The following is an 18,978-nucleotide window of genomic DNA, read 5'->3' as shown; positions in this document are numbered from 1 at the left end:
CTTCTCTTTTAGATTAAGGTTTGTTCTACTCCCTGTGATGTTGGGTTTCCTCCAATTACCTTCCTCCCTATCAGTGTTGAACTCTGTCTTTAGTATCGGAAACTTTCCTGAACTCTCAGCAATCTTTGGCTGTCTATTCATATGTAAGAGGAAGACAGTAAAAAGTCCAGCCTTTGTTGAATACACTCCATCAGGCTTTTATCCTCACCACTACGTTAAAACGATGACCTCCATGCCGCCAATTCCAATGGCCCATTCTCAGCCCTCTTACTTCATTTAATAGCAGCTTTGATGCAACTGATTGTGCCCTGACCCTTTGCTAACAATCACCCCTCCTTCAAGCCCTTCCTTTTTTACCTAGCAGCAGGATGCCATCCTCTCTGGGTCCCCTTCTCTAGCCCGCTTCCTTACTTTTCCCTATCCTCTGCTAACTCCTCCTCATCTCCTGACATGTCTCTCTGTTGGACTGCTCCCAGGGCTCAATCATGTGCAAGTCTTGATGATCTCATCCAGGTCTCGAGGCTTTAACTGCCATCAGTGTGATGTGACAATGACTCATGAATGTATAGCTCCAGCTCTGACCTCTGCCCTGAATCCCAGACTGCCTTCTACTGCCCACTGGTATTGCTACTCAGCAATCAATCAGTTCAGTTCAGTTCAGTTGCTCAGTCGTGTCCGACTCTTTGCGACCCCATGAATCACAGCACGCCAGGCCTCCCTGTCCATCACCAACTCCCGGAGTTCACTCAGACTCACGTCCATCGAGTCAGTGATGCCATCCAGCCATCTCATCCTCTGTTGTCCCCTTGTCCTCCTGCCCCCAATCCCTTCCAGCATCAGAGTCTTTTCCAATGAGTCAACTCTTCACATGAGGTGGCCAAAGTACTGGAGTTTCGGCTTTAGCATCATTCCTTCCAAAGAACACCCAGGACCAATCAATAGGCAAATAAAATTCCCAAGTCAAATATGTCCAAAATTTTTGATCCTGGATTTCTCCCCCTACCAAGTCTGATCCTCCCCAGTCTTATGCTTCTCAGCAAATGTTCTGTCTTCCTTTGAAATATGTCTGGAACCTAACCACTTTAAAAGACTTGGTGTTCTTTAAATATGCCAGGTGTATTCCCACTTCATGCACAGCATTTGTACTTGCTTTTTCTTATTCCTGGAACCCTTGGCCCAAATAGGCTCCTGACTTCTTCCTCACTGCCTTTAGGTCTCTGCTGAAAGTTCACTACATCCCTGAATATGCCAACCCCTCACTCCCTGTCCCCTTATGCTGTTCTATGTTTGTCTTTAGCACTCATCACCCTCTCACATGCCATATACTGAATTTAATTATCAACCTGCTTACTTGCAGTGTCTGTCCTCTAGAATGTAAGCTCTATGAGAGCAGAGACTTATTTTGTTCACTTATCTTCTATTTGCAGTGCCTAGACCATTATCGGAGAAGACAATGACACCCTACTCCAGTACTCTTGCCTGGAAAATCCCATGGACAGAGGAGCCTGGTAGGCTGCAGTCCATGGTGTCGCTAAGAATTGGACACGACTGAACGAGTTCACTTTCAGTTTTCACTTTCATGCATTGGAGAAGGAAATGGCAACCCATTCCAGTGTTCTTGCCTGGAGAATCCCAGGGACAGGGAGAGCTGGTGGGCTGCCATCTATGGGGTTGCACAGAGTCGGACACGACTGAAGTGACTTAGCAGCAGTAGCAGCAAACCATTATAAGTGCTCAATAATTGAAATGCTCATTGCTGCTGCTGCTAAGTCGCTTCAGTCGTGTCTGACTCTGTGCAACCCCATAGACGGCAGCCCACCAGGCTCCCCCGTCCCTGGGATTCTCCAGGCAAGAACACAGGAGTGGGTTGCCATTTCCTTCTCCAATGCATGAAAGTGAAAAGGGAAAGTGAAGTCGCTCAGTCATGTCTGACTCTTAGCGACCCCATGGACTGCAGCCCACCATGCTCCTCCATCCATGGGATTTTCCAGGCAAGAGTACTGGAGTGGGGTTAAAGATGATAAATAATTGTAGATTAAATAAATGAATGTTTATTCCCATTGGAAGGGCATGGTGGGTGGCCTCCACAGGAAAGGATTGGGCAGGGGTCTACTTATTTTGATGGGGAAACCCCCAAATGTCAATGACTGTAAGCCTTTCTCTTAGAAAGTGAGTTCCTACCGCTCACACTGTGAATCCTTAGGTCTCTTGCCTAGAGGGTATGAGCTTGATGACCAGCATTTTGGAAACTTGGTGCATGAATGTGGCTGAAAGTTTTCAGTGTTTAGGATGGAAACTTTTAATTAATACCCCTGTGTTTAATGAGGTTCATTCATTCATTTATTCAACAAGTATTTACCAAGTGGCTATTAAATGCCAGACACTGTTCTAGGTACTTTAGATTCATCAGTGACCAAAACAAACTGAAGTCTCTATCTTTTGGAATTTATATGCAGCTATGACAAGTGTTCTTGAATCCAGAGATTTCCTGTGCAGAAAATAAAGCTCCCATTTTGCACTAGGTGTGGGGAGGGGCAGTTTAGTGGTTGAGCTCTGCAGTTATAACTACTCCTTACATGCATTTTCACTAGGGTTGCTACATCAGGCATTTCTAACCTTCAACTAGCCCTGTGTTTTCAGTTCCCTTCCTCTAACGTCAGTCTACCCACTCACTCTGTTCTCCAGAGGTACCTGTCCCTGGTACCTCCAAAGTCTCAGCTTCCGCTCATTCGGTAACACAAAACAGCTTCCTTCTTTTCTGATTTGGTTCTGCTGAACTCAGTTAAGGCTGATGTATCCCTATTTCACTCCCCAAATGTGGTTGTCTCTTCCTTTCTCTTTGTCCTGGAAAATTTATGTGCTCTTTTATTCCTTTATTATAATCTTAGGAAGTAGACTTACATTTAACCTGCCATGTTTGACCAATCAACCTGAAAATCACCTCCAGCATAATCATCCTTAAGTACATCAGATTTTGAAGAATATGTTTACTGAGCCTCTATTTTGTGCAGGGCATGTACTGAGCATCTGGACAGTGTTTGTGTTTCCATATCTTGGATGTCTGAGAGAAATTCAATCTTCTGGCAACCCCCTGAAACTCCCCAACACCACCACCACCACCACCACACACACACACAGAGTAAGCATTGGGTTCAGCCTTCTTATCGGGGTAACCAGGGAAAATTGGGAAAATAGAGGGGCCCCTATTTTCCCTAGGGGTTTTCTTCCATCTCACTCCAGTCCAGCAGCTGTTGAGAATAGGGATCTCACCTGTTCATCTGGGTTTTCACCTGGCCCTGTACTGGCATCTGGATCAAACTACCACAGCTCATTCCATCAGTTCGCTCACACCTTCCTGAAATTACTGGGACATTCTCCTGACTTTAAAAATTACCATGGTCTGAATTTACTGCAGCCAGGAGAAGAGGTGGAGAACAGATTAAACATTGAATTAAGATTAATATTTAGTTAAGATTAATATGATATTGTAAATCAATATACTTCAACTTTTAAAAAAGAATTAAGATTAAAATATGGCCATTAGAGTTCTTGAGTATAAGTTCTGCTCTGAAACACCATTTATATTTTAATAAATAGTTAAATACTTGGGAATAAATAGTTGAAATTTCCTCATTGAGTGGCCATGAGAATTAAATCAGATCACATATGGAACGGGCCTAGCATAAGAAATGAAATTTAAAGAAAATTTCAGTGACAAATGAAATTTAAAGAAAATTTCAGCTTCCATAGCTCTTCAAATTGGTCTGCATGGCGATTAAGGCCAGGTTTGAATCAGACCAAAATCTACTGTACTTTAATGACTTTCAATTCTAATAAAGATATCAATCTCTGTGGTTTCTCCTGGAAGGGGCCCAAATAGCCTTTCCATACAAGATTTGCTCCCTACGACTTAGTTCCAATCTCCTAGAATACCGTGTAGCACAGTCACGGCATTTTTGGCACTCAGGGTTAGGAGAATCTTTCAATATGCCAAGTGAGAGTTCACAAGACCCCTACCTAGTAGAGTTGAGTAACAGAAGCAACTAGTGCTCTCTCAGTAATTCACATGCTCTCCTTTATTCTCCACCCAAACTAGGAGCAGAAATAACACTGCATTTCCAGGTAAGGTAGTGAAAAGCCAGTGTGCCTCCTTCTCCCTCCCCACTTCTTTGGTGATATCAAATCTTATAAACAAGTGTGGTATATACATACAATGGAATACTACTCAACTATAAAAAAGAATGAAATATTGTCCTATGCAGCACCAGGGACAGATCAGAGATTCCCATACTAAGTGAAGTAAGTCACACTGAGAGAGACAAACATATAATATCGCTTATATGTGGAATCTAAAAAATTATACAAATGAATCTACATACAAAAAAAATAGACTCGGACATAGAAAATAAACTTAAAGTTACCAAAGGGGGGTGGGGGGAGGGGTGGATAAATTAAGAGTATGTGTTAAGAGATACACATGACTTCATATAAAATAAACAACAAGGATGTTGCATGGGGAACAATATTCAATATCTTATAATAACCTATAATTGTTCTCAGCTTTCTTAAAGCTGAGCACTGAAGAATTGATGCTTTTGAACTGTGGTGTTGGAGAAGACTTTTGAGAGTCCCTTGGACTACAAGGAGATCAAACCAGTCAATCCTAAAGGAAATCAGTCCTGGCTATTCATTAGAAAGACTGATGCTGAAGCTGAAACTCCAATACTTTGGCCACCTGATGTGAAGAACTGATCCCTTAGAAAAGAGCCTGATGCTGGAAAAGGTTGAAGTCATGAAAAGACAGGGACAACAGAGGATAAGATGGTTGGATGGTATCACCAACTTGATGGACATGAGTTTAAGCAAGCTCCGGGAGTTGGTGATGGACAGGGAAGCCTGGTGTGCTGCAGTCCATGGGGTTGGAAAGAGTAGGACACGACTGAGCGACTGAATTGAACTGAACTGAACCTATAATGGAAAAGAATCTGGAAAAGTATATTTTAAAAATTGCTTATATGTTCCAAATTGTGAACAACAAAATGGTAAGTGAAGAAAAAATAAATCCTGGGTACCTGACTGACTGTTTGGAATAAGCCTCCAGTCCACTCAATCCAACCCATACTCAGCTAGTAACACAAGAGAGAAATAAACATTTGCTGATATTTGAGATTTAATTTAATACCACAGTAACCCTAGGGAAATAAATTAGTTCTAGAGAACTTATAAAGATATAATTAAAAGGGACTTCAGCATCCATTAATGGCAGACTAGGTAGTTCAGACCAACTCCACACTAGAAAAGACAACAAAAAATGTTTTAATGTCTGCTCAAAAAAGCATTGTGGAACCATCATGGCAGTGAAAAATCACCTGGCCACCATCTGGCCATCTGGGAGAAGATGAAAGTCCAGAGAAGTAAGCCTGACATTTAAGGTCACTTTTCTCCTGGGAGCATTTGCTAATTATAACAAAGCCAGTATTTGATATCTGAGTAGTTTGATAACCTGGTATAGACATAAAAGTTGGATGCTGGGGAAAACACAGTATGTAGGATGGGACCCTGAAGTACTGTATTCCAGAAACAAGAGTAAATTGAAATAAAAAGAGTCTCCACACTGCCTGTAGCCCAAACTTCAGATCATCTGGGTGGCCCAGAATATCTCAGGCCTTTCAAATGGATTAAAGAGATTCCAGATTGCTAATGCCTTCAGGCTCTTGAAAGAAGCAAATGAAAATCCTTTCTGGAGAAAAAGGAAGCAAACAAACACAGACACACACATTATTTTAAGCCTAAAATAAATGAACATTTTTTCTAAAAAATTCTACAAGCAATTTTCCAATATAATTTTGGATACAATCAAAGAAAACGAAGCGCAGACTGAGATGAGATACTGTGAACAAGAGTCAGCAAAACCAGTAGAAAAATAGACACAGAATTACATGGTCTCCAGATAGTGACACTGATCAGACTTTAAAATAATTAGCTCCTTGAGTTCCAGGAAATAAAATACAGTGTTGAAAATTTCAGCAAAGAACTGGAAATATTTTATTTAAGGATATAGCAGGATTGAAAAAGAACCACTAAATGTTCTAAAATTGAAAACACAATAACTGAAATTAAGAACACAATGAGTGGAGTTTTACTAGACTGAACCTTGTAGAGAGAGAAATAAAGGACTTAAAAATAAGTCAGAAGATATCCAGAATAACACAGATAGAGGCAAAAAGCCTGGAAAATACAGAAGTGATGGTCAGAGTGCTACCCGCAGACCAGCATCCGTTCTGGGTTCTCAGAAAGAGCCTACAGAAAAAAGGGGCCAAAAGCAGTATAGTAAGAGAGAATGGCTGAAAATTTTCCAAGAGTGATGTAAGACATTGAGCTCCAGATTGAAAACAAAATTAAGTGGACTTGGCAGGGAAGAGAGAAAAGGCTACTTTCTTAAAAGTCAAAGATGACTCAAAGATTTATTTCCAGTGAAAGGGTGATGTAATTAACTGAGATAAGAAACAAGGAGGGAGGAAAAGGTCTGTTGGGCTCAGAAGGAATCAGTGTGAAATAGAAATAGTAGGTTCCAATTTTTACTTTGAATTTAACACCCAGGCAGGGATAATAAATGTGTCCTTATTTCTTAAACAATTACTATTTTTCTTGTTACGTTCATGTTCCAAAACTTTCATTGTTTAAAAAGGACCAGTCAAACTTTCTCGTCTCAAGAATCTAGCACCTCCGGTCTCCTTCCCTTCTTGCTAGAATCCATAGTTTGCCTCTAAGAACTGACCTACAAATGGATATTTGCAGCAAAATGTACAGTAACTTGCAAACCATTCAATACACTTGCCTGATGTTCCAATATAATTATTTGTTCATTGCGACCTTTACTAAACCCATCACAACAAAATAATGTGTTTTCTAGTTTTTAACACCATGACTTAGGACCCCATTTTTTAAATACTGTAAGGACAAGTGACAGGTGCCCTAAAGGCTTTGATTTATCAAAGTAATTTGTCAAATTTCTACATATGCTGCTGACTTCAAATGTTGGAGTAAGTACAACTTTGTGTCACAATCTGCAATATTGCCTTAAGGATTAACATGAGTTCTTAAAATAGTTATTGACTTCATTAACAGAAGGAAAAAAGAAAACACTGGCTACCATAAATTTCTCTGTTTTCTTTTTTTACTCAGAAAACGGCACGACTTTCACAATAAATCCTGTCAAGAGTGAAAAGGAAACAGCATGCTTTCTTTTCAACCCAAAAAAGGTTAAAAGATGATAATGATGATGATAAGTAATGTTTATTGAGCACTTTCTATGTGCCAGGAATTGTTCTAAGTTACATAGTTTCACTAAAGAGATTGAAATACATATAATAACATAAATGATATACCAATGACATAAATAATACTACTTGATAGAGAGTCAGGCATTTTCCCCCCAAAAGTATTCTTTTTATAAAATACATCACAATTCTGTTGATACAGTTAGGGACCAGAAATATATATATATGGGAGAAATTAGGGAAAAAAATCCTACAATAACAAACTGTAAGTAAATCTACCATTTTTCCTATAATACTATCTTTTTCTTCTGAAAGTAGAATTAAAAATGTCAAAAACAATAAAAAGGAAAATAATTTTATTTTCAAGCAACATTTTTACATGCCAACATTGTTTTCAAATATCATTAAATTTTAAAATACATTTAGAGAGTATCCATGTTATTGCCTTATGCAAAGATAAGTTTTTCAACACTAACTGTGGATCTAGTTGTCTCAGACGTTTACGTTCAGTATTTCACTGTTTAACTACTGCTATGTTACTGTGGTTTCCCTGAATATCATTCTGAGTAAAGTCATTAGGAATACTTCAATCATACTTTTGTCTAACTGATCAAGCTTCCTAGTATCACCAGCCAAAACGGCTAAAGACATACATTTTTTTTTAAATAGAGGACACTTCTAAGAATTTTACCTAATAAAATGCATGAACCAACTTCTTAAATTACTAAATGTCTTAAAGATTTACAAGTAATTTGGGACATTGTTTAACCACATTCTTGACATTATGATGGGTTTAAATTGTATTTTTTAGTTCACACTACACAGTTTGTAGGACCTACTTCCCTGACCAGGGATTGAACTGGGACCCCTGCAGTGGAATGGCAGAGTCCTAACCACAGGATGCCAGGGAATTCCCTGAAGGGGTGAAATTTAGTTTACTTCTTCTCAGCCATTCTGACCATCAGATTCCTGGAACTTTGCTATTTTGCTAAGTTTTTCATTTTTCCTCTTCTTTTTTTTTAACCTATTTGAATCTCTCATATAGTCTGTGACTCTTGTTATTAAAAAAAATAAGAAAAGTATGAATTCATGTTATGAGTTTCCCTGGTGGCTCAGATGGTAAAGAGTCTGCCTGCAATGCAGGAGACCTGCGTTTGATCCCCAGGTTGGGAAGATCCTCTGGAGAAGGAAATGGCAACCCACTCCAGTATTCTTGCCTGGAAAATCCCATGGACGGAGTTGCCTGGCAGGCTACAGTCCGTGGGGTCGTAAAGAGTTGGACACGACTAAGCAACTTTCACATGCATATGAATTCACAGACTCATTTGGCTCTCAGATTACCTAGGGCCCTAAGGATGTTTGAATCCAGTCCCCCATATGATGTTTGAAAGTTCTCTGCCACATCAACCCAAATGTTTTCAATCCTCCATGCCTGCCAAGATAGGGAATTATCCACATGACAACCCACTCCATTTACAGTTTTCATTATTAAAAATATCTCTTCTAACCTGAAGCAAAACCTTCTTCTCCAAAATTGACATCTATTTTGGACTCCACCAATCTCAACACTTGGAGTAGGAAATGGCAACCCACTCCAGTATTCTTTTCTGGAAATCCCATGAACAGAGGAGCCTGAAGGGCTGAAGTCCATGGGATTGCAAAGAATCGGACATGGCTGAGCACGCATGCATACACGCAATCTCAGCACTGCCTCTGGCAGGATGACCCTGAGCAAGTCCGTCTTTTGTTGCTTTCTTTTCCTCAGTTGTAAAATGGGGATAAGAATTGTTATGTCATGGGGTGTGGAGATTAAATGAGAATGTAATAAAGCATCTGGCACAATACAGGGCCTTTGAAAGCAGTCGCCTTTATTAGGAATAGGAAACCCACCCCTGCATGGCTGCTCTCAGAAAGGTAGTAACAGCTATTTTTTTCTCTCCTCCAGGCCAAATATCCCCATTTCCTTCCATTTTTCTTTGAAAAACATGGCATTTTGTCTCTTATTCTTCCAATTATTCCTTCCTGAATAGTTTATTCTTTGAGAGAAGAATCAACTGCAAATCAAAAAAGTTATAGCCATACGTTTTATGAACTTAGAGCAAGTTGTTTCCCTACTGCTGAGTAAATCTCTCCCTGCTCCCCCACGTGCAACAACGTCCCTAGAGTTAACCCCCTGGCAAGCCAGCCTATGGAGAAGACAATGGGTATGGATACTTTCTGGTTCTAAAGTGCGGAGGAGCCGGAAGTACCCCTCAGACATTAGGATGCATCTGAGAAGTTTTCCCCTTCATTCTGGTAGGATGTCAGCTCTTCCTCGTTGAGGGTCACTCCTCTCTGTCCTCTCCATTCCTTTCTCTGGACTTCACAATTCTGGGTGGTGGCTCCATATGACATCTTTCTGGGACTTGCAAAACTCTCATGGTTGAGTTCTGTCTCCTCAGCTAATTCATCCTGGTCAATGATTCCACACTTCTCCTCAGAAAGGTTTTCAGGGTCTGCCCACTCCTGTTTTTCCCCAGAAGCAAAGATCCCATAGAAGATGACGCCACTGTAGTGCACCAATGCAGCTATGAGGAACACATTCTGCCACTCCTCACGGGTCTGAACAAGGAAACAGTACCAATTAATATTTTAACCCCAAACAGAAATGAACAGTATCTTCTGGAGTCCTCCGCTGGGACAAAAGCACTTAGTCACCCCAAAGCAATGCTGTGCTTCTTGGGAAGACATGTGGCAGATGCATGCCCAGGACCCAAATGGAATTTGAGTGTTTAAAAAAATCAAAGTTAAGACTACAGTGAATATGCATTTTTTCTAATTTAGAAAAATATTTTATAAAATAAACATCCTGTAAGATCCTTGCTGCACCATTTCACAGCTCTCCTAAATCTACAAATGAGGTTAAATTAAATTTGCTTTAGGAACCCACCATTGTAAATATCAGAGGTCTCCTTCTTGCTTGCTTTGGATATATGACAATTTGAGTCACAAAAATGCTCAGTTTGTACCGCCCAGTAGCTTATGTATACTCATATTTTCTGTGAAAATATATTGTATAAAAAATAATGGGAATTTGCATTGAAAGACTTACTAACAGAATTAATAATCATATTACCAATCCTATCGTCTCATGAACAGAGAGAGAGTTTGGATCCTCTGCCTGTAAAGTCACCAGAGCCCACCTTTCTTTTCTATCAAAAGATAAGAAATGTTATCCCACACTTTCTTCTCCAAGAAACTGGGAGAATTTCTGAAGTTATATTTTTAGTAGGATATGCAACAACAAAGAAATAGTTGGGTAAAAATGCCATAGTATCAAACAATGTTAATTTGCAGAAGGCAGCATATCTATAACCCTTTCAAAGACAGAGATGAAGAAACCATCTGGCCTGTGGCTGAATTCTGGACGGATCTGGGATCCTCCTGTACTACCCACCTTAGTCTAAATACACAAACGTGCAGTAACGACCTGCTGCCACACCTGCGTGGGTTCTTAGGAAGGGTCATTAATGTCTTGTTTGTTTTCTTCATAATAAGGAAGTATAACTGCACTAATATTTTCACGCTGGAGCATGCTAAGCAATAATTGGAAATGGCGATAAAGTCTAATTACTTGGAATTATAAAACAACCTTGGGTAATTTATTTATCCTGAATTGATTGCCTCAGTTTCTTTTTGTGTCTTTAAACAGTCTTTATGGTATTATCACTTCTTCTACACACACCCCACTTCTATTTCTCAGTTTAAGAAACATAGAACCAAACATCAGTCAGTCCTGCTGCCATCAATAAATGATAATTTTTTAAAAGAAGAAGAAAAATTTTAAAAAATAGAAGCTCAAGTGACTCAGCCAAGTCAAGGACATACACATTTACACAGGCTGGGACAGGGCCTTGAGACTTTGTGCAGTACTTCGGTCCTCTCATACTGTAACCCACAACCCCAAAGGAAACCATTACCTTGTGCTTGGTCATTGCACCCACAATAAGGGGACAGACCATTCCAGAGAGGGTTCCCACTCCATTTGAGATTCCCATGAGAATGCTGGCATAGCGAGGGGCAATATCCAAGTGGTTGACATTGAAACCTATAGTGAAGCCAAACATTTCAAAATCAGACTCAGGAACAGAATTCCAAATGCAGTTTGGAAAATATTTAGCTTTCCCCAACTCTCATCAATCTCTTTCCTCTACTAATGGATACCTGTACCAAAAGGGCTGGCTTGAGGATTGTCAGGCTGTGTCTGCTCATAGCAGAAAACATGCTGTGATTGATTACGGCTACAATGGGTTCTTCACGGGGAGAATTATGGCACCTCTACCTTCTCAGCTTGAAACCCCAAAATAATGGTGTTTGGGGCAATCTGAAAAGCACAGCCTGGATCACATTTATTCAGAGTAAGCAATCACACAATTACATTGTTGTTGTTTAGTCCCTAAGTCGTATTCGACTCTTTCGCAACCCATGAACTATAGTCCTGCAGGTTCCTCTGACCATGGGATTTCCCAGGCAAGAATACTGGAGTGGGTTGCCATTTCCTTCTCCAGGGGATCTTCTTAACCCTGAACTGCAGGCAGATTCTTTACCACCTGAGCCACCAGGTAAGCCCACACAATCACATATAGTGTAATTAAAACTAAATCTTGCTTCATAATATCCTCCTTCCTAGCTCTCAGCTCACTCCCAAAAGGCTGCCACAGGCAGGTCTGCCTTAGTACCACATGGCATATTATAAAGGGTTTTTTTTGGATAAGAAAAATTTATACAAACATTTGTAGGATCCTCTGTAATTTACAAAACACTTCCATATACATACTTGATTTGGAATTTGTAAATCTGGATTCGAATCTTATTCTCATCTCTTAAACAAGTCATCTTTAGGACTTTGTTTCCTCATCTCTATTTTGAGGGTCATATTACTCCTTAACTCATAAAGATGCTGTGAGATGAGACTTAGGGGAAATATGTATGCGAGAGCTGTTGGCAAACAGCTGAGCTCTAGTAACTATCACGGTGCCAATATCAGCATCGCTGCTGTTGCTGCCACTGTAAAACACACCCGTCACTCTGGGGTCTTTAATCAATAGGTAATGCTGCAAGGAGTGGTAAAATAAAAAATCACCAGTACCTCACTATTCATCTGTTTTTCAGGAGAAAAGGATGAGTGGGATGAAGGAAGCAGGAAGGCAGAGGAAGGACAAGGCTTTGAAAGAGGAGGCATCGGGCACTGGGAACCAATTCTGCCAGTGTAGCCCACGGTTGCATTTTAGAGTCAGACCTTGGATCTGGCTGTTTAATTGAGATGCAAACCTGGACAAATGATTTAATCTTTCTGAACCTCAGCTTCTTCATCTATAAACTGGGATAATCATTCTTATAAAACTGTTGTAAGAATTAAGATAAATAACATATGTCAATTACATAGGTTCAAGGAGGTGAAAGCCAACATCAGGTTCTTGGCAGTACAACATCCATCTACCCAGTTTACTTTCCTGAGCTGGCAAAGTGTCTGGCACATAGTAGGTACTCAATATATCATTGTTTAATTAATTACCAACTTGAACTCTGAAATTACAGCAGGGGGTTATAGGTTTTATTTACTCATATTTTTATTTTCCCTTGTCTTGCTTTTTAATGCTCTATTTTGTGCAAAGAACTAAAAATATAATTTAAAAAAATTCTTTTTCTAATCCAGCGTATTGGCTGCTTGTTTTATTTCCTACCTCTGTTCAGAGAGAATTTTAAGAAAACCTTTCTGGAATAAACATACCTTCTCTTTCAAAGTGGCAGAAAATCAGAATATAAAACAGCTGAAAGATTAATTAATCTTACTGTTTATTTGAATGTGATAAACACTTTATTAGAAAAGAACCCAGAGATAAGAAGCAATTAATATGATCGGCGAGTATTATATTCTGATACAAAGCCTAGACATCTGCGTTCAGCTAAAGATAATATGAGAAAAGCCATTTCGGTTTCTAGCTACACAATCCTGGGGTTTGGGGGAAATATCATTGAGAAACTGAGATACTAATAGATTTTTTTGTTTTTTTGAAGCAGACACATAAAGCAAGTTACACACAAGTTGAGAGAGTCTGTCTTCTCTACACAGGACATATTCTAAAGCAGATATCACCCATTCTTGTATCTTTCTAATCTCCCCTGTCTCAGCTCTCCTATTTATAATCAGTTCCTAAACTGAGCAAGTCTCCCTTGGCATCCCTATTAACTCCTTATAAAGTTGACATATAGCAGATCCTAAGGAATCATCCTCCCCATGACCATAGTCCCTCCCATAGTCTCACTGTTGAATCAGATAAACCTTTATTCCAATCCTAATCACTTAATTTACCTGAGTAAGTTAAGTCAACTCTCCAAGCCTCAGTGTCCTCACTAGTAAAATGAACATAGCAATACTCTTCTCATCAGGCTGCTACAGGGATTAAATGAGTTCATACCTTAAAAGTGACCAACACGGTGTAAATGCTGAAAAAAAAAATTTCTCTCCATCTGATTGTCGCTTAAACTGGCAATCTGGGGACAATATGAGCCTGAATATTTCAATATCTCTGTGGACAGGATATGAATCTCTTTTGCATCTCAGAGCTATCAAAAGAAGATGTCCCTTAACATCCTGCTGGGAACAATTCATGACTGCTCTATCCTTGCTATTCAAAGTGTGGACTATTGATCAGTGGTGTCAACTTCACTGGGGAGCCTGCTTGAAATGCAGGATCTCAGGCTCCACTCTACATTGGCTAAATCAGAATCTGTATTTTTGCAAGATCCTAAGGTGTCAGTTTTCATTCCAATCCCAAAGAAAGGCAATGCCAAAGAATGCTCAAACTACCGCACAATTGCACTCATCTCACACTCTAGTAAAGTAATGCTCAAAATTCTCCAAGCCAGGCTTCAGCAATATGTGAACCGTGAACTTCCTGATGTTCAAGCTGGTTTTAGAAAAGGCAGAGGAACCAGAGATCAAATTGCCAACATCCGCTAGATCATGGAAAAAGCAAGACAGTTCCAGAAAAACATCTATTTCTGCTTTATTGACTATGCCAAAGCCTTTGACTGTGTGGATCACAATAAACTGTGGAAAATTCTGAAAGAGATGGGAATATCAGACCACCTGACCTGCCTCTTGAGAAATTTGTATGCAGGTCAGGAAGCAACAGTTAGAACTGGACGTGGAACAACAGACTGTTTCCAAATAGGAAAAGGAATACATCAAGGCTGTATATTGTCACCCTGTTTATTTAACCTATATGCAAAGTACATCATGAGAAATGCTGGGCTGGAAGAAACACAAGCTGGAATCAAGATTGCCAGGAGAAATATCAATAACCTCAGATATGCAGATGACACCACCCTTATGGCAGAAAGTGAAGAGGAACTAAAAAGCCTCTTGATGAAAGTGAAAGAGGAGAGTGAAAAAATTGGCTTAAAGCTCAACATTCGGAAAATGAAGATCATGGCATCTGGTCCCATCACTTCATGGCAGATAGATGGGGAAACAGTGGAAACAGTGGCTGACTTTATTTTTCTGGGCTCCAAAATCACTGCAGATGGCGACTGCAGCCATGAAATTAAAAGATGCTTACTCCTTGGAAGGAAAGTTATGACCAACCTAGATAGCATATGGAAAAGCAGAGACATTACTTTGCCAACAAAGGTTCATCTAGTCAAGGCTATGATTCTTCCTGTGGTCATGTATGGATGTGAGAGTTGGACTGTGAAGAAGGCTGAGCACCGAAGAATTGATGCTTTGGAACTGTGGTGTTGGAGAAGACTCTTGAGAGTCCCTTGGACTGCAAGGAGATCCAACCAGTCCATTCTGAAGGAGATCAGCCCTGGTATTTCTTTGGAAGGAATGACGCTAAAGCTGAAACTCCAGTACTTTGGCCACCTCATGTGAAGAGTTGACTCATTGGAAAAGACTCTGATGCTGGGAGGAATTGGGGGCAGGAGGAGAAGGGGACGACAGAGGATGAGATGGCTGGATGGTATCACTGACTCAATGGACGTGAGTCTCAGTGAACTCCGGGAGTTGGTGATGGACAGGGAGGCCTGGCGTGCTACGATTCATGGGGTCACAAAGAGTCGGACACGACTGAGCGACTGATCTGATCTGATCTGATCTGAAGGTGACTTGTATGCACCATTAAATTTTGAGAAGTATTGGGCTAGATTGAATAATAATTGAACAACTGTAGTGAATATTTTTTAATTGTTTTATGCACCTGGTACTGGGACTAAGATCTTCAAAAGCTTTATTTCCACTAGACTGTAAACTTTATAAGAACAGAAACTTTTCTTTTTTTCACTGCAGTTTCTGCTGCGCCAAGAAGAGTGTCTGACTCTTGGGAAGTGTGAAGGAATGAAAGAATTACCTCAGTTCATCGCAATCTCCCAACAACCCTAAGAAGTTGTCATTATATCTCTCCAGTCTCTAGATAAGGAAACTGAGGCTGAGGATTTAAATAACTCAGCATTTTTTTTTTTTTTTTTTTTGCCTTCTGTAAATAGTAAGTACTAAAGAGGGGCCTTACACCTAGGTCTTTGCATCCCTAAACCCAAGTTGTTAGCTTCAAGCTACTTTAAGTGCAAACATTTTTTTCCAATTTAACTATTTATAGTTGACCCTTGAACAAAGTGGGTTGGAGCTGCATGGGTCTAGTTACAGGCAGATTTAGTTCTCAGTAGTAAATACTACAGTATTGCAGGAGATGCAGGAGACATGGGTTCAATCCCTGAGTCGGAAAGATCGCTAGGAGGAAGAAATAGCAACCCGCTCCAGTATTCTTGTCTGGAAAATTCCATGGACGGAGGAGCTTGGTGGTGTACAGTTCACAGGGTCGCAAAAAGTCAGATACGACTGAGCAACTAAGCATGCAAGCATGCATGCACAGGATCTGTGGTTAATTGAATCCTCAGATGCAAAATTGAGGATACAACAAAACCCAGGATGCAGAGGAATACTTTATACAGGAGGGCTTCCCTCATAGCTCAGTTGGTAAAGAATCCGCCTGCAATGCAAGAAACCCTGGTTTGATTCCTGGATTGGGAAGTTCCACTGGAGAAGGGATGGGCTACCCACTCCAGTATTGTGGGCTTCCCTTGCAGCTCAGCTGGTAAAGAATCCACCTGCAATTCAGGGGACCCGGGTTCAATCCCTGGGTTGGGAAGATTCCCTGGAGAAGGGAAAGGCTACCCCCTCCCATATAGTCAGATTTTTGACTATGCGGGGTGGGGGATCAGCACCCACAACCCCCACATCGTTCAAGGGTCAGCTGTATTTTGATAAAACCAAGGCCCTGTTTTAAGAGTGGTTTTGACCAGAGTTTGGGTGCTTTTCTGTTCTAGGATGTTGTCACCCTGTTTGATCTTTAAGACAGCCCAGAATCAGGGAAAGAGCTCAGGCATGAAGACCAGGCAGGACTGCACCTTAGTCCTTCCTTTGTCTCCAGTTGTGTAACAATAGGAAAGTCCTTCATTTTCCTGAGCTTTAAGTTAGTCCTTAGTAAAATAATGGTAATATCATTTGCTTCACAATGTTGTCAGACATGCAATGTCAAGTGTTCCATTAAATGACAATTTTTAGTATTACAATCTTTTTTAAAAAGATAGGGAAAAAAAATCCCTAAGTTTTGCTTTTTCACCCAGTTTTGCACAGGGAATTTCTGAAGTCTGTAATATGTTAGCACTGTTACCTCTCATACAGTAGCTGGTTTCTGCTTCTATAAAATGGGGAGACTGAAGGCCTTAGGGTAGCTGTCAGAATTGCAGGGATTAATACACAAGAGTGGGCTGTGAACAGCCCCCAGCACAGAGTTTGTGCCTGATCAGTGTTAGCTCACATCATCATTACTATTCTTCTTAAGTCTTGCTGGCTTAGCAAGTCACATTACCTCTCTGGACCTGCATGTCCTTGTTTGGAAAATGAAAGCCATGGAGAAGACAGAAAACTAAAGAAAAATTGCATCCTTAAAACTTTCTGATTCTATGTGTGTGTATGCATGTGCTGAGTCATGTCCAACTCTTTGCGACCTCAGGGACTGTAGCCAACCAGGCTCCTCTGTCCTTGCAATTCTCCAGGCAAGAATACTGGAGTGGGTTGCCATTTCCTCCTCCAGGGGATCTCCCCAACCCAGGGACTGAATCCACATTCCTGGCACCTTCTGCATTGGCAGACAGATTCTTTACCACTAGAGCCACCTGGGAAGCCCTTCTGATTCTATAACTTTATGTCAAATGACTACATCATTTGATTGTGAGTTAATGTTAGCAGTTCTCCTATAGGAAGTGAGAATCAAAAAAGTCACAAGAGCCTCTGGTAGGTCGGGTGGCCTGGTGCTAAAGTATGAAGGTGCCACTTTGTCCAGCAACACGCATTCTGCCCAGGCCCCAGAGAGGGCATCTGCATGTTGTCTTTCCCAAGATGGAGAGAGTAGTGATAATTCCAGCTTGGCTGGGCTCCTAAGCCCAGTTCTCAGTGATACTCAAAATCATCCCCACTAGATGAAAATCTCTAGCCAGTGGCCCTGATTCTTGGGAATGGCCGGGCTGCCAAAAGTAGATGCTCAATATCCTTTCCTTCCTTTCTCCCAAGTCTTGCTGAATCTATGGAAAAGATTTGGAAACCCAAAGGACACTTTACCTGAAATAGCAAAACCACTAAATCCTACAGCAAGCACCAGAAAGGAGATAGCCATCCCCTTGGTATGGGAAAAGCCAACCACGAGGAGCAAGGTTGCCTCCATGCCAAAACCTGTGAATGGAAACAGCAGGGGAAAATGTCATTTTCATGACAGTCAGCCCAAGTTCATGAATTTATCACAAAATTTATTTTCACGGACCCAAGCTTTTAGTACACATATTTTGGCACAATATTTACAATCTTATATTTCTTGACTACACGACTTTGCTAATATTACCCAAGTGTTCTGTGAGCTTTCCAACAATTTCCTGGTGTGCCTTGAACACTGTATAGTCCCAGGAGGTACAATGATGCCCATAGGATGAGGAATGTTTATTATCAGTTGTTCATGGGAAGTTCCCCCTGCCACTTCTAAGACCGTCAGTGATTCTCCATTGATTACACAGGCGATGGTCTCTCACAGAAAATGACACAAAAATAAAATTTAAAAATAAAATTATTTTTATTTTTAAATAATAAAATAATAAAATTATTTTATTATTGCCAAAAGTGATTAGAAAGCAGTAGTGAATATCTGAAACAAAAAGCAGAACCTCACCACCTGTAAAGCATAAGGCAAAATTCTTCCTTTTCAGAAGTGTACCAAGGTATCAGGCCTCTTTATAATGCCATGAGATATTTGCACATAAAATACAGTGGGACAGAAATACTTTTTGCTGCTTTCATTCAAAATAAGTGAATCCAGCACAATAAAAAAGGGTAAGGAAATGATGAAGATCCTTCTCACCAACACATAAACACACACACATGTTCAGTTGATAGCAGACAGAAAGATGATATAAGTACTGTTTCCAGGGACAGGAAGTACCCTGGGAGGTAGAAGACAGTGAAATGATGCTTCATCCTAGAGACTGTCTGCTGATTCCAGACATCGCTACACGATTGTCCTTTGAGTTACCTCAAAGATAACAGGCCCAAATCAAGTCTCTGTCCCCTATATTCACTCCAAAATAGGCAAAAGATTAAATGAAATTGGAT

The 18,978-nt window shown here is 40.4% G+C and overlaps 1 protein-coding gene and 1 long non-coding RNA gene across 3 annotated transcripts in view; one reads left to right on the top strand and one right to left on the bottom strand.

The window, feature by feature from the left end:
• The window catches only part of LOC147372288 (uncharacterized), a 32,207-nt gene extending 16,352 nt beyond the window's left edge, over window positions 1-15,855 (top strand). Inside the window, exon 3 of the long non-coding RNA XR_015163976.1 lies at window positions 15,613-15,855. This is a non-coding gene — a long non-coding RNA (uncharacterized LOC147372288). The remainder of the gene's footprint in view (window positions 1-15,612) is intronic.
• SLC17A8 (solute carrier family 17 member 8) overlaps window positions 9,132-18,978 on the bottom strand; it is a 40,193-nt gene continuing 30,346 nt past the window's right edge. For both annotated transcript variants that reach the window (XM_086400889.1, XM_086400890.1), the window contains exons 10-12: window positions 17,941-18,051; window positions 11,240-11,367; window positions 9,132-9,881 (exon numbers count right to left, since the gene is read on the bottom strand). In XM_086400889.1, coding sequence (XP_086257015.1) covers window positions 9,540-9,881; window positions 11,240-11,367; window positions 17,941-18,051 — 581 coding nt within the window. In that variant the 3' untranslated portion in view covers window positions 9,132-9,539. The remainder of the gene's footprint in view (window positions 9,882-11,239; window positions 11,368-17,940; window positions 18,052-18,978) is intronic.

This window comes from Bos grunniens, chromosome 5, assembly GCF_055505025.1.
Source record: "Bos grunniens cultivar Pamir isolate PY7600 chromosome 5, Bosgru_T2T1.0, whole genome shotgun sequence".
In the NCBI taxonomy this organism is placed as follows: Eukaryota; Metazoa; Chordata; class Mammalia; order Artiodactyla; family Bovidae; genus Bos; species Bos grunniens.
The sequence above is the reverse complement of the archived record's forward strand: the minus strand, read 5'-3'. Positions and strand labels throughout refer to the sequence as shown.